The sequence below is a fragment of the Mesocricetus auratus genome, unplaced genomic scaffold (genome assembly GCF_017639785.1).
Source record: "Mesocricetus auratus isolate SY011 unplaced genomic scaffold, BCM_Maur_2.0 Super-Scaffold_100022, whole genome shotgun sequence".
NCBI lineage: Eukaryota > Metazoa > Chordata > Mammalia > Rodentia > Cricetidae > Mesocricetus > Mesocricetus auratus.
This window is the reverse complement of record NW_024429203.1, coordinates 18,056,178-18,072,845: the sequence shown is the minus strand read 5'-3', so window position 1 is coordinate 18,072,845 and position 16,668 is coordinate 18,056,178. Positions and strand designations below refer to the sequence as shown.

At 35.8% G+C, this 16,668-nt stretch overlaps 2 protein-coding genes and 1 pseudogene across 2 annotated transcripts; 2 read left to right on the top strand and 1 right to left on the bottom strand.

Annotated features, from left to right (window-relative positions):
- Positions 1-631: 631 nt before the first annotated feature.
- Positions 632-1,841, bottom strand: LOC101842779 (annotated as a pseudogene).
- A 2,302-nt stretch (positions 1,842-4,143) lies between these two features.
- On the top strand, positions 4,144-5,082 carry LOC101837677 (olfactory receptor 1537-like). The gene has a single exon (XM_013112871.2). The coding sequence runs from the start codon at positions 4,144-4,146 to the stop codon at positions 5,080-5,082; it is 939 nt and encodes a 312-aa protein (XP_012968325.2).
- Positions 5,083-15,444: 10,362 nt separating this feature from the next.
- LOC101837413 (olfactory receptor 150-like) lies at positions 15,445-16,392 on the top strand. The gene has a single exon (XM_005069371.2). It carries the CDS (start codon positions 15,448-15,450, stop codon positions 16,390-16,392), a length of 945 nt encoding a protein of 314 aa, XP_005069428.1. The 5' UTR covers positions 15,445-15,447.
- Positions 16,393-16,668: the final 276 nt, after the last annotated feature.

The window sequence follows — 16,668 nt, the reverse complement described above, 5'->3', positions numbered from 1 at the left end:
GCACAACAATCAGTTGCATCACTGAGAGTCTATGATCACAAACATTTTACATGAACCATTTATCCCATCAAAGATATTTCTGTGATGGCATATAGTAATTTATGTTTGGAAATGCTATATAGAAATTATTAACTTTCAGAACAGAAAGAAATTTGAATTGTCTCACATAGGCAAGGGTAAGGATAGGATTCAGGATGGACTCTGTTGGAATCAGTCTTGCTGGTGAGGCACCCTATGAGGCTGTGTGACTGTTCATGAGCAAAGCTTGTAGGGAGTCTGCCAATATGCATAGTCAGAATTAAGTCACAGAGTAAGTATTAATAAAATACTAAACATGCATCAATCAGTTGCATAGAATAAATTAAAGAGTGCATAACTTTACTCTTAATTCAGGGTTTATTCATGTATAAACATAGATTAATGCCTTTCTAGTTCTGTCATAATGTTACAAATAAAAACGAAATCTTTTCATTTCAGCTCTGAACAAAGGGTCAAAACTGTGAGTTGTGAATAGAATCCGTGTTCAGCATTAGTGCACAGGGCTCCAAGTGGTTTGTGATTGGGAGAGGATCCAGTGGCTTGGGAACAGACCTTTTCTTCAGTCGACACAGACTGGAGGATTTTACTCTCCTTAGCACCTTGGTTGGAACATTCCTGTGAGGACAATGCTATACATAGGTGCCTTCATTAATAAATCCAGAGATGTTGGGTGCCTTCATGAATAACCAGATTGCTTCAGGAACCCAGAATGGAATGACGTCTTATCTCCATGTCTGCCTGGGATGTCACTATTTCAGTGGGCTCACTTGGCAGCAGGGTGACCTTTGTCCTTGTCTACTGGATTAACTCTTGGAGATTGGCTTGCCAAAGCTCTTTGGTCAACTGCTCAGGTTCATTCCTTGTCCTATAACTGATTGGTATCCCGCCCCAGAGTCCATGCTACTTCTCAGACTCTGCTGCCCTTGGAGGTTCATTAGCCCCTTGAACTTTTCCACCTTTCCTTTCACCTCTTCCTAGTTGACTTGTGCCTCTTAAACTTCCCGATATGGTTTTTTCTGCTTCAAGACCACTTTCCATAGTGCTGTTACCGTCCGTGACTTTGTGCCATATCTCCTCAAGCTGGTCCTGCAGCTGCTTTTCATTTTCTTCTTCGATGTGTGGTGCATTTCCCCAAATTCCTCCTCCTCGATCTCCACAGTCATTCCTTTTGATCTTCTGCTCTAGGTGGACAGTTTCCTCTTTTGGACTAGAATTGTACTTTTGCTCCCAGAATCGTATTTTTATGTCATTGGACTCCAGCTGCTGCTCGATGGCCTGTAGCTGATCCGTCTGGAGCCCGATCAGCCTCCTCAGCATCTGTGATGTGGTTCTGCAGTTACTCAGCACCTACTGCCTGAACTCTCTTTACCTTTTCCAGAAATGTCCATCAGCACCTTGGCACTTCCTGTGAAGTTCAGGCATTTTCTTTTAGGTTCTCTCCTTTTGATTGACTTGTCTACCTGAGGCCGCAGTTTGGCTAAGGTGGACAGGCTCTGTTGGTACAAAGTTATTTCAGGAATCTGGGCCACACTGTCTGAGTTGGGTCGCTCGCTGAGTGATGGCCAGTCTGATGAAATGGGAGGTGTACATTGCTAGCATACTTCCCCCCACTTGTTTAAGGATACGATGGGGTTTTCATGTGGAGCCAAGTGCCTTTCACTATCTCTCCATTTTCTATAAGGGTGTACCTTCCAGTTTGACCAATAGCTTGGGCAAAGTCTATTACAACCTCCTGGCTAGTTGACTTAGGTGACCACAGAAACAATCTTCTGAACCCCATCCACCCATACTTTGAGTTCCATGGAACACTTGCCAGTCGCCCAGAGGCCCTAACAGTGGTCCTCAGGGTTTCAGGTCATGGCTCTGGTGCGCTTCTCAGCCTGTCCCACCATCCAGGGACATAGTCCCTGGCAGAGACCTGGCTGAGCAGTGAAAATTGAGGTATCCCTGGGGTGACCTGGGGCCAGAGGCTAAGGAGGTCGGGCTGCAAGGCAGCGCATGGAGGGTCACAGGCATTCTGATCCTCCACGTTGAGGTTTGTCCTGGTCCTAAGGTGAAGGGCAGAGAGATAAGCAAAGTAGCCACAGCTCTAGATATTGTCCCAAGTGATAAAAAAATATGCCATGTGTCAAATTTAGCACAGCATATAGTTGGAACTTATTGTCTCAGCAAATTCCTAATTATTCATGGTCTCTGTGGGTCTGAACTTAACAGAATTCTAATGTCAATCAATATGTTGTGCATGGATGGAAATAACACACTAAACTCAAATAACACTCACACATGCACACACACACACACACACACACACATATATAAATTGGATACCAATAAAAAGAAATAAAAAGTAAATGTAAAACAAGAGTCTAAAACTTCTTAGATGTGGGAAATGCACAACACTTGATGATGGCTACTATACATGCAATAAACTGTTACTTGCTAACTTTCAATTCTATGAACTATTATTTATATAATATTTTGAGAATTCTTTCTGAAATTGACAAAATTTTCCATATCTCACATAAGTTACTATTGTCACTAAATATGTACATTAGTACATTTCGCTGAATGGTACGGCATTGTATATCTGTACCCTATAAATCTTTTATATGCAAATTATCACCAAAGATATTTTGAATTTAGAATATAAACCTGTTATGTACTAATGAATGGCATCATGTTTTAACTATATTTTATATGATCTCCATTAATCTGAGTAGTTGATATATTTACTGCTTATAGAAGAGACAATAAAGGACAAATTACATAAAACAAAATAAGCTTGCTAGCATAGAACACACTTAGGTAGTCTTATAAACCATCTTAATAGTTCAAACATTTGAAATGCTCTGGTTACCATTTAGTCAGAAAATATCTCATCTGTTTGTATAGCCCCAGTGTTGCCCACCCCCATTGCCTTCACTGAGACCATTCTATTGTTCTGGGATTCTTTAGATTAGGAGCAAAAGAAGAAAATTTTTATCCTTGGAGAAACTGTTAGTAATATTCACATAATCTGCCAAGCACTGAATAGATTTATTATTTAACATCATTAAACTTATAATCAATAAGATAAAACTAATCCAGAAAGATATTGTTCTTCCAAACCCTGGTTATCCCAGTGTGAGCTCTGGTTGTTAGGTTAGCTAGAGGATCCTAAAAAAATATGTAAAATCTTGCACCCATCCACATCTACTGGATCAAAGTGAGCATTTTAACAGAGCTCTTTGGTGATCCACACACTCAAAATCTTTATTATGATGCACAAGTTTAGAAATAACAGGTATCCATTTGAAGAATAACTAGGAAGATGGGGAATTAGTACTGATAATTGCTTATTTTCTCATGAGCATATTTCTAGAACAGTGAGAGTCCTTAGAGAATGTTGTTTTGCTGACACACAGTACTTGAAGATGTTAAACTGAGTACAGTGTCTCCCATCAGTTGTGGATAGGAAATTGAATCTTCAGAGGTATAAACTAAGTGAGTTCTGGAAGACACTGACAAGAGATGCAGACCAGACTCAAAGGTATTGCTGCCAGTGAGGAATAGATTTTACCTTCTAAACAGTAACTGTAGAATGTTGGTTACATGCTGTTAGTGCTGTTTTTAAATGGCAAATAATAGTTGATATTGAGAATTATAGCAGATATAAGGTGAGCTTATTTGCCTCACATATTCACACATGTCATTTAGGATTAAGATCAGGGGCAATCATTGTCTTATGCCAGACAGAATTAGCTAAATATCACCATCACTCATATAATTATTCACTTATTCCTAGAAGTACTTTTAAAAGCCTGCAATGTGGCAGAATTGTATTACTGGGGAAATAGGCAAATAATTTCACCTTGTCATTTGGTTAATGCTACATATAGCCCAAGAAGCAAGTGTGCACTTCACAAATCGCAACATCCTGAGCATGTTATAGAAAAGGGATTAGGGATGATTAGGGAGAATCACCCCATTCTACCATATATTTAGAGTGGATATAAAAGGAAATACATATTTACCAGACAACACAGTAAAAGTGCTTTATGACACTCTTATAAGGAGAATGTCACTCTGACAATCTTACAATTCTTTCATTGCTTCAGGATCTGGATGAAGAACATGACAGCAAGAAACCACTGCACAGTGACTGAGTTCTTCTTGGCTGGGCTCTCAGAGAAGCCAGAACTCCAAATGCCCCTTTTCCTCCTCTTCATAGGAATCTATGTGGTCACTGTAGCAGGCAATCTGGGCATGATCACATTAATTGTGCTAAGTTCCCACCTGCACAACCCCATGTATTATTTCCTCAGCAGTCTGTCCTTCATTGACTTCTGTCAGTCCACAGTTGTCATTCCTAAAATGCTGGTGAGCTTATTGACAGAGACCAATCTCATCTCCTATCCTGCATGCATGACTCAGCTCTATTTCTTCATCAGTTTTGGCATTGCAGAGTGTTACACATTAGCTGTAATGGCATATGACCGCTATGTTGCCATCTGTAACCCCCTGCTTTACAGTGTAACCATGACCTATCAGATTTACAGTTCACTGATTTTAGGAGTGTTCATTTTTGCTGTGTTCTGTGCATCAGTTCATACAGGTTTCATGATGAGGATTCAGTTCTGCAAATTAGATGTGATCAACCACTATTTCTGTGATCTTCTTCCCCTCTTGAAGCTTGCATACTCTAATACCTATGCAAATGAATTGTTAATTCTATTTTTTGGTACCTTAAACATCTGTGTCCCACTCCTTACCATTATTACTTCCTACATCTTTATTATCGCTAGCATCCTCCTCATTAACTCCACAGAGGGCAGGTCCAAAGCCTTCGGTACGTGCAGTTCTCATATCTTGGCTGTTGTTGTTTTCTTTGGATCTTTAGCGTTCATGTATCTGCAACCATCATCAGTCAACTCCATGGACCAAGGAAAAATATCCTCTGTGTTTTATACCATTGTTGTACCCATGCTGAACCCCTTGATCTATTGTCTGCGAAATAAGGATGTCACTGTGGCCTTGAAGAAAATAAGAAAAAAATTCATGTAAGCAGACGTAACATAAGGATTATGTATTAGAGCAGTGACCCACAATCACAGAATTTGAGTTGACCCTATTTTAATCTGCCTATCAATGTTATAAGATTTTCTAGGACAGTTTGGTAATTTTAACAGTTATAATTTCAAATTCAATTTTCTATACTCATATAATCTGTTTCATAGAGTCAACAATTTATGCTGATAGTAGTTATAATGGACACATATATCTATAAAAGAAAACTCATTGTGTTATATTTTTATCATATTTGATAAAAATTACTTTAAAAGTAATAAGTTTCATCAAAAGTGATACTTTTACTTTTAATCCTTTTTTGAGAATTTTATGTGTAAGTTCTGTAATTCCATCATTACCCCATCTCTATAATATATATATGAAATAATGAATATCTTATGTATTTATGTATGAGGATTATATATTGGAAAGCTCATGCATAGGAAGACTGATTATGTTCCCAGAAAAAAGTAATTGACTATACCTCTTCATTTAGGAGTGTTATCCCTGTAATTTCCCCCTTCCACATTGATATGTCAACAGGTATCATTTTAGGCTCTTGTTAGTCCTACATAGAAGACAAAATACCCTCAAAGACTTCATTGTTCTCTGGCTCTTAGAATATTCTTATCTATTCTTCCAAAATGTTCCCTTTTCCCAAAGGGGAGGCATAGTACCATAGATGGATTGCTTGTGGCTGTTCACCCCATCTTCAGTTGTTCCCTCTATTTTGACAGCCATGGATGTATGTAATGTTTCTTTTATGCTGTCTAAAGTTACACATATCTGTGGGTGATGATATGATCACTACTAATATTCAGTTAGAGATTATACTGGTTTGTAAAAGTCACACTCTTATATTCTCCTCTAGGTTCCATGGCCTCATCAGTAACTCATAATTTCCCATGTTTATAGAACCAGGCATGAATTTCCTCCTATTGAGCAGTCTTAAATAACAATGCAAAAGGAATTGTTTACTGTCATGCTGTAAACTACTATTGTACCTTTAGGGATGGCTTGCATTGCTGTCTATTAGTGTGTTCCATGGGTGTCATAACTGCATAGAATTATTAGTTGTTTTGCTCCCTTGGAAACTTGGATAGCATGTTTCAATACTATCAAAGTTAATCTTCAGCTATTAGACTTCAAGGTTCAGTCCAGTTGCATTCATTCAAATCCTGTGTCAGAATCCTGTGTTGCCTTCAAAAAGAGAGACTCACCTTCCATTTGGGAAGAAATGAAAGGCAATAGCAATAACATATAATATTTTGAGAGCTTTGTGTGTGTGTGTTTGAGTGAGTGAGAGAGAGAAAAAAGAGAGAGAGAGGAAGACAGAGAGAGAGGGGGAGGGAGGAGAGAGAGAGAGAGAGAGAGAGAGAGAGAGAGTGAGTTTAGGTAAACAAATTAATTCTTATGGCTTTTTCAAACATAATTTATGGCATCTTTTCAAAACAATAACAGCAGTAACAGCTGTAGTCCTTGTGTCAGGTCTACAAGGCCGGGCCAAGTAAAGAGGGTATTAAAAATTGTGTCAAGATTGACTGCAGGATTTTCTGAAACAGTCTCACCCTGCTATATCTCTTTTGCCCCTGACATCTTTCACAATGCCTTTTTGTTTTTGTTTTTAAAATACAGAGTAAAGGAATGATAAATACTAAACACTCAGAATAAGGGTTATGTTTAGATAGAAATTCTTATCTTTTAAAATCTCATACTACCCTGCTTTTTCTATATCGCATTCAACAGAGATGTGTGAATCTGTCTACAGTTACTTTCTTTCTAGGTTGTATATGCATGTATGATCACAGCTTCTCCATGCATTCCACTCTCTACCTCAGTAGACTATCAAGAAAAATGCCTCCATGTTTACTCATTTTCAGTCAAGATTTGACAATTTGCAGTCATTTTGAAGCTGATCATTTAGCTTGTTGAGTATTTTATTCACATATTAAAGGTATTATGTAATTTTGTGTATAAAATTTAGTGTAAGAAAAAGTGCTACATAATTTATACTAAAAAATAAATGTATGATAGAGCTAAGTGTTGATAAAACAATCATTTCCAATGGATGCTGAAACAGGATACAGTGATAAAGTTTAAAAGGAGATGCTAAATTATGTTTTGGTTCTATTTAATGTAATTTCCTTTCAATGTCTGTTATACATATTTGCAGCAAAGAAAAGATTTGCTTTTAATTTAAAAGAAAATAGTTGGTTTTTTACAGATTATAACGTGCTTACTACACTTCTTTACTTTTCTCCCTCCAAAGCCTCCGTATATCTCGCCTTGCTCTTTTTCATCTTTTCATTAATTGTACTTACCTGCATATATGTATGTGTTCTTCCTTTATAATTTCCTAAGTAGACTTCATTGATTGCTCCACATGCAGATTTATGTACCAGAATCAATGTGTTGTGTTCTACAATAAATTTCCTAAACACACACACACACACACACACACACACGTATATATGTCCATGTTGTTATGTTTTCCCAGCATTTCAAAAGGCAGCCAATTTATATTTATCTGTCTATGCTAATGACCAATAGAAAATTGTGTGCTTAACAGTTTAAATCTGTTTTGATATCAGGTCATACTAATATTTTAAAAAAATTCTTTGAATCATTACCTTCATTAATTTCCCATAATGTCATACCTTCTCTTTTTCTAAATTATTTTTGAGATTTCAATTTTATTACAACATTTTCCCTCTCCTTTTCTCTATCACAATCCTCCCACACACTCCTACCCATTCTCCTTAAAATTCATGACATTTTTCGATGATTGCTGTTTCATGTATATTATATATTCCTCAAAGACTATTGAGGAAGGCGGGAAAAGAAAGAATGCAAAAGCCAGCATTCCAGGATGTTGTCTGTAAAGTAATGTGTTTACACGTGACATTTAAGATGCACCTTTGAAATCTCAGCAGTATGTGGCCTAAACAAGAATTGCAAATGACAACACTATTTTATATGCCAACAAGCATGAGGGAAATATCTCAAGGCCTCATGCCTAGATGAAATGTTACAGATAATTAGTGACTAGTTGACTACTGAGTCATAAAGAATAATTTTTCTTCAGGGATTATTTACCTGATAGTTTACCCACAAAAAGCAGTCTACTGTAAGCACATATAAATAGGACACTACATTTTCCCAACATCAAATATGTTCTATGTATATGTATAAACATACACACATGCCTACATGCATTCATGCATATATAAATAGTACATACATACATATGTATGTAATATATGCATATGTGTGTGCATATTCGATGCCTTATAGAGGAAGTGTGTTTTATAGGAGGAGTTAGTGTGTGGAGAGGGAATGTAAGAAATGATGTTAATAGAGTACTCTAGTATGAAATTCTTTAAAATATACTTTTAAAATAACCGAAAATAGAAAAAATTTAGAATACAAGGCAATCTATTGTCTCCAGTATTTTCAATGTATTCCTTCAGATCTTAGCTGGAGTAATTAAGAAAGAAATAAAATTAATTTTGTTTTAAGATTGTATCATATTATACATAAAATATCCTAAAGACTCCATCAGAAAATCCCTAGAATTGATGAACAATGTAACTAAAGTTTCAGGATACAAAACTAAATAACACAATGTAGGACACTTTGATATACAAATAACAAGCACACTGAAGAAGAAATTATGGAAAGAATCCCATTCACCATAAGCTCAAAATAAAAAAAAAACAGAAAGAAAAAAGAAAAGAAAGAAATCAAGCAGCAACCCCCACCACGGAAAGTGAAAGTTATCTATAGTGAACTATTTAAATCTATGAGGAAATAAATCAAAGACGTCATTACATGTTGGAAGACCCTCCATGGTCATGAATGGCTAAAGTTAATTATGTGGCTGAGCATCCTACCAAAAGTTATTTACAGATTTAATGTGGTACCAATCCCCATGACATTTGTTACAGAAACATAAAACAATCATAAAATTCAAAGGGAAGTACAATCCCACATAGCAAAGCAACCTTAAATAAAACAAATGATACAAGTATAGATGTCATGCCTGGTTCTGTTACACCGCAGACCCAAGAAAAAGGAAAGTTTTCATAGTGTGTGTAAAGTTGGTGATAATTCAATCGAGATCTTTTGATCTCCAGCCCGTATTGTTATTTCTAGTAGATACTTTAGCATATTTTGTGCTTTCTGTAGACTGTTATATTTATTATATTTATGCACCTAAATTTCATTTAGTTTTTTGACTTCTCTATTCTGATTATTCTATTTGTTATTTTCAGTGGAAATTCTTTCCTCATGGGTATGTTCATATTTTACTTTTTTAAAAATATAACAGAGAGTACACTGAATGTATACCTAAAAATCTAGGATAACTGAACTAAAGTGATGACACTGAAAATTGTACTGTTCATTTTCTTAAGTGGAAATTCTTTCCTTGTGGATACTGTTTGTATTTTATCACAAAAATCATTTTTTGTATCAAAGGAGAGAAAATTATGAACAAAACACAAGATGTTTTTGGAACACTAAATCACAAGTTGTGAGGGACAGGACAAGAATCTTAAAGCATAGGTAAAAATGTGTAAATTACTATGTGATATTTCTTTCCACTACTAATATTTCCAGGATTGCAAAATACCTTTTTGTTTTCATTTGTCTTTTTTTATTTAAGTTAGAAGTATTCTTATTTTACATATCAATCCCAGTTCCCTCTCCCTCTCATTGTCCCATGCCCCCTACCAGAACCCCATGCTATCCCTCTTCTGCTCCCCTGGAAGGGTGAGGACTTTCATGGGGGATCATCAAAGTCTGTCACATCATTTGGAGCAGGGGCTAGGCCATCCCTCCTGTGTCTAGGCAGAGAGACTATCCCTCTATGTGGAATGGGCTCCGAAAGTCCATTTGTACACTTAGGAGAAATACTGTTCCACTACCAGAGGCCCTATAGACGACCCAGGACTCCTCACTGACACCCACGTTCAGGGAGACTGTTTCAGTCTTATGCTGGTTTCCCAGCTGTCTGTCTAGGGTCTATGAGCTCCACCTTGTTCAGGACAGCTGTTTCTATGGGTTTCTCCAGTCTGGTATTGATCCCTTTATTCATCACTCCTCCCTCTCTACAAATGGATTCTGGTAGTTTGGCTCAGTGCTTAGCTGTGGGTCTCTTCTTGCAAAATATCTTTAAAAAGAAGGGGACCATAGAACTCCTGTTTCTGTTCATGGCGGTGTTATTTATGTTATTTTCCTGGCTCTTTTTGGACATTGCTCATTCATGTTAACAGATGATTAAATGTATTTATGCACTTTGATTTAGTTGTCTTAATATTTTTTTGGTTTTTCGAGACATGGTTTCTCTGTATTGTTTTGGAGGCTGTCCTGGAACTCCCTGTGTAGACCAGGCTGGCCTTGAACTCACAGCGATCAGCCTGCCTCTGTCTCCCGAGTACTGGGATTAAAGGCATATGCCACCTGCGCCCGGCTGTATCAATATTTTATGTAGTTGACCTTCTTTATTAATTGGACTAACAAACAAATCTCACAGTGTTAGTCTATATTGACTGAAACAATAATTTAGAATTCACAAATTTATACCCTATTCTTTCTAAGAAAGTAGGTAACAGAGAATAAGCTATAAGATAGTACCTACCCACAAGAAATTAAGAATATTTTGAAGGGCAAGGAAAAGAGTAAATAGGTCTGAAAGCACTGTTTATTTTTGATAGATGTTGAGGTTTCTGATTGCCCAATTGAAAGTTCCAGAGCAAATACACTAAAGTAATGAGAGAGACAATTGTTCTACTTGTTATCTTCAATGGAAATTATTTCCTTGTGGATATTTTTATGTTTTAATTTTTTATCTAGCAGAGAGCATACAAAATACATTTTATTCGTCTTTTACAATTAAATTCTTATTATTGTACATGAAAACACTAAGGAATGAACTCCTATTTCTCCTCTTGGGATGTTATCAGTTTGTTTGGTTTTTTTTTGCAAAGACCAAGTAGGTCTTGATGGCATCTGTCTTAACTGGCACCAGAGGCCCCATGTCTCCTCCTAGATTTTCATTATTAGTCTTCTTTGACACTTCTTGTATATCATTTAAAATATATAAATGATTATAAGTTGAGTGGACACAAAGCTGATTTCATTAAAATTTTGCATAGATTTTCCAAGTAAAAGGTTTTTTCAACTCCCTCTTCCTATCTAAGACCATTTGGTACATGTCAATGAGTTACAAAGTTCAAATTCTTTTAGTTCCTTTTCCTGGTTTTTATTTTCTTTTTTTCTTTTGAGGAAACCATTTTTCAAAGCCCTTTATTGTATATCTTAAAAGTTTCAGGAATATTTTAGTGCTTCTTAGATACTTTTATTAAATCTTTAAAAGGAACTAGGAATCCTATCACTGGACTACATTACACAAGTGAAAACCACTGGGGAATATATATTAATTCTGGTTGTTGATTTCCCCAGGGATGAAACTTGAGGGATAAGACTCTAGAGGGAGGTAACTAATCTCTTGTTGTCTATGCCTGCATAAAAAATGTTTATAGCAACCAACCCTTGTACAACAAGCAATTTTGTGATCCTGCTTTTAGAAACATTGGCTCAACAGGTAATTCTGTGTAATCTGTTCTTCACAGGATTAAAAATGCTATTTTTCCTTCTAGTTTAAAGGATAAGAAAAGCACCCAGCCTATTGCTATCTGGGAAGAAGAAGAGCTATGCCCAGATCTAAGTCTTTAACTTGAAAGATCTTAGATTCTACAATTTTTCTATATTCTATTGTTAATAGACATGGGTGATTTTGACCTGTCAAGATCCAGTTTCATTCCAAGATGCTTACTTCCTTTTTGGGATGGGATTGATAATACTGTTTTAATATTTGTTACAATTTAAAATTGTTTGGGGAATTTCATACATAAAGCTCTGTATTTTCACATCATTTCAAACATTTCCTGTCTCCTTCACAACTTCTCCTCTTCTCCTCCAACTACTCTTAAATTATTGAATTCTTCATAAATTATTGTTACATACATATACACATTTATTATATATTTATATATAAACATATGTATAAATGTAAACCAGAAAACATGAGAAGTCCACATTGAATGCTGCTCAGATGTCTAAGATTTTAGGACTCACCAGGTGGGACTGTATAGATGTCATAATTTGAGTAAGAATGAACCTCATAAGCTCATTATTTAAATATTTGGATTCAGGTTGGTAAACTATTTAGAAAAGATTAGGAGTTGTGACATTTTTGTTAGAGGTGTGGCACTGTTTGTGGACCTATGTCACTGGGGAAGGACATTGAGGTTTCAAAAGCCCATTATAGATCTAGCCTCACTCTCTCTAGATCAGAATGTAGTTTTCTCTTGGTAGAGTGACACTGCTTATATCAATTACTCCATGACAGGCTTCATGTTCAGGAGTAGTTGGCCAATATATAGTGGACTGCAGAGGTTTATTTATTTATTTATTTGCTTGCTGGTTTATTTATTTCATATATGTGTATGTGTGTAAGCTTTTGTTTAGTTGCAGTTTGGTGATTTTATTTGGAAGTACATGGTTTCACTTCACTTTTCTTGGTTTGGGAAAGATTGGTTTGGGAAAGGTTGTTGTTTTATTGAGAAAGAACTTAAAGTTGGGTAGGGAGTGGGAGAGATCTGGAAGGACTTGGGTGAGGGGATGAATATGATCAAATATATTCAAATTAAAATTTGTTTAAAAATATAAAAATTCTTCATTTGGGTTTAACATGCACATTTGCAAGGCTAATGTTGATTTACAGTAATGATTTTCATTTTTTATAAAAAGTTTTGTTAAAATTATTGAATAAAACACAAATCTTACCCTTAGCACCAGCACCATTATGTTTAATAAGATAAGGTTTTCAGAGTAAGGCTTAAAGGAAGATTGCAACATGTAACTGTGGGGACACTCGATGTACTTGTCTGTAATGTCATGTCACATGATACTGGTCCATAAAGACAGAAAATTTTATTTTCTAAAATGCATTTGTCAATACCATCCCTTGAGTAAGAACTGTCATAATTTTTGCTGTGGACCTCCAAGATGCTTCTTAATACCAAATTTAATCCTGTGTCTTGTATGCTACTTATGCCCTTCTATTGGGTAGAATCCTGAATAGCAGATCATCTTTATTCTCTATCTCTCTATACTGATGACCACAGGTATATACTTAATACTTTTAAATTTGCTTTAATGTTGGTTCACATTAATATCCTAACAATGTAATCAAATTATTATTAGCATATAAGTACTCATTAAAATTTCTAATAAATTCTACAGCAACTTATTTTCTATCATCCAATTTATTGATATAATGCTGTTTCAATTTAGAATTAAGAAGAAAATTTACAAAGTATAAACCAATGAAATCACAAATATTATATAGGTGGTTCTTTGCATCTCAGTTTACTGGTAATGAAACAATTCTTCGTCATTAAACATTTTTGTTATTTTGCCTGTGATCTATTCATAAGATGAATATGATAATGGGAGCTTAAGACAACTGAAACAAAGCAAGCTTGGAGAAATTCTGCAACAAGGACAAAGGTATACAAACATTAATGTGATACAAGCAGAGCTGTTAATAAGGTAATCAAATTAAGCATGCTTTCTAGAACTACAATGCAGGGAAATTTAGATAAATGAAACTGGTAGAAGTCCACAAGCATGTTTAGATCTACCATAATTTATAAACAGATGATGGGGGCTATTATGATGGAGACTACTATTTTCTGGAGCATCTTTGCAAAGGACAAGGAAGATAGTAAAACAAGTCAATGAATAAGCTCAAAGATATAAAACGTCATGTATCTTGGTGTGTTATTTTTAGTGTAACAGAATACCACATAAAGATAATGTATAGTGACCAGAACTGTATTTATCTTGTCATAAGTTTCTAAAGGTTGAGAAGTTGGAAACCAAAAGTCCATATCAAGGAAAGATTCTTTTGTAGGGTGGTGATACAGTAAAGTCTGAAGGACCAAAGGAGTTCAAGCAAATGTTATAAAGAAAGGACCAAAGGCAGGCCCACGATAGGTAACTAACTAGTTCTCATGACAGCATTAGTAAGTTTGCCATATATCCTATTCTTGCTATAATGGTTTGTCTTCTCCAGAAGACAGTATCAGGTGTTAAGTTTCCAGCACTCCCCATTTGGAAGACACACTCTGTCACATTATATGCTTCTCAATATTTATAGTAGAGGTCTACTATAGTAGAGAGAAGCACTAAAATAGAAACAAGATCTCCTTTCAATAAAAGTAGTAAGAAAAATAAGAAACTTACCATATAAGCAATTGCTTCAAACAAACACAAGTTAACAATATCACCCTGTTATTATGGAGTTATTCCTCATGATTTAGATTTGGTAAAAATTGTTACAGCTGTCCTTTATGGGTGGTAAGCAATCACAACTGCTAGGTCTAAGAAAAACAAGGGCCAAACAGAGTTATAAGATAATTCACCTGAGTTTGTTGGTGAGTTTCTTACAATATCCTGTGATTTCTGTTTTCTAACATTACCCTGACATTTAATAGCTCTTTTTACCTAACTCTGGATGTTCTATATGTTCTATTATATGTACGTATTAATAAATGTTTTATCTTCTTGACTTATACTGGCTTTTTAGTCCATTTTGGTCTGTTTTCCCTAGTTAAGTATCTCAAGTGTAGAAATGGTAGATAATTCCATTGTTTATATTTTTAGTAGAAAAATTTCCATTTTCTATCATTATCTGTATATCTCAAAGAGATATGCCAGGCTTCATTGACTCCTCATGGGAAGCATTACCCTCTCTGTGGAGTGGATGGATTGGCGTAGGGGGAAGTTGTGAAGAACAGGAGGGGGAGGGAGTAGGAACTGACATTGGTATGAAAAATGAGAAAAGACAGTTTAAAATTTTTTTAATTACATCAAAAAATTTAAAACGCATTGATTTATTTCTATGGGTCTATTGTGAATAGTATGTTCATATTACCATGAATAAAACATTTCTATCAAAACATATATGACACAAATAGGTCATGAGAAATTCTTGAAATTCTTAATTAAATGTGCTAGAATGGTTTGCATGTGATACAAAAGAAGTACCAAAAAGTAGCTCTATTGACAAAACTCAGAAGTGTGTAAATATCTATATGATTATTTCTTTCTATGTCTCCTTTCTATAGGTTTGCAAAATCTCTGATTTCTTAGATTAAAAACAAGATGGCAGAGGATTTGAGATTCATAAAAATATATGAATTCTGTTTCCAAATTCATTGAGTGATGAGAATGGATACTCAAATTTTTCTTTTATATAAAATTCTTTCTCACATAGAATTTCTAAAAAGAATGGAAGAAGTAAATAATATTACTGTGGGTGAATTCATCCTTTCTGGGTTAAGCGAGAACCCAGAGCTCCAGTTGCCACTATTCCTCATCTTTCTAGGAGTCTATCTGGTTACAGTTGTGGGAAACCTGGGCATGATCATCTTGATTCTGGTTAGTTCTCAGCTGCACACTCCCATGTATTATTTACTCAGCAGTCTGTCCCTTATTGACTGTTGTCAGTCCACTGTCATTACTCCCAAAATGCTGGTGAACTTTGTGACACAGAAGAATGTCATCCAATACCCAGAATGCATCGCTCAGTTCTACTTCTTCTGTGCTTTTGCTGTTGCAGAGTGTCACATGTTGGCTGTAATGGCATATGACCGGCATGTGGCTATCTCTAACCCTTTGCTTTATAATGTAACCATGTCCTTTCAAGTCTGTTTGTGGATGGTAGCTGGGGTATATGGTATGGGTTTGCTAAGTGCCACAGCTCACACTGTCTTCCTTCTAAGAGTGATTTTCTGTAAAGGTAATATAATAAACCATTACTTCTGTGATCTTTTTCCATTACTGGAGCTCTCTTGCTCTAGTACTTTTATCAATGAAGTACTAGCTCTGTCCTTCAGTGCATTTAACATTATTGTACCAGCTGTGACCATCCTTAGCTCTTATATCTTCATCATTGTCAGCATCCTCCACATTCAATCTGCTGGGGGCAGATCCAAGGCTTTCAGCACCTGCAGCTCCCACATCTTGGCTGTTGCTGTTTTCTTTGGTTCTACAGCTTTCATGTACCTTAAGCCATCATCAGTCAGTTCCCTAGGCCAAGGGAAATTGTCATCTGTGTTTTATACCATTGTTGTTCCTATGTTGAATCCCATGATCTACAGCCTGAGAAATAAAGATGTCAAAGTTTCCTTTAAAAGGTTACTAAAAAAGATGTTTCCTCTTAACAAAGAATGATTTCCTTTAGCAATAGAATGTAATGTTTGGAATTTGGAAAAGCACATTCTGCAAGCAGCACTTAATAACAGTAGATGTGAGATTATTGCTACTACATGTTTATTTTGAAGAATTGTAGCCAAGGTAGAAGTGGATTCTCACCCTCATACCCATGGAGAAGAGCTACTCTCTGTCCTAACCAGAGCTGCTTCCCAGAAAGCATTTGCAACACCTGCTAAAATTTTTTTCAAAGGTCTTTATGTGGTTGTTTATATTTACATATATGAATCCAGCTCA

Coding starts and splice junctions, on each gene's coding strand:
- LOC101837677 (XM_013112871.2), top strand. CDS start 4,144: ATGAAGAACATGACAGCAAGAAACCACTGCACAGTGACTGAGTTCTTC.
- LOC101837413 (XM_005069371.2), top strand. CDS start 15,448: ATGGAAGAAGTAAATAATATTACTGTGGGTGAATTCATCCTTTCTGGG.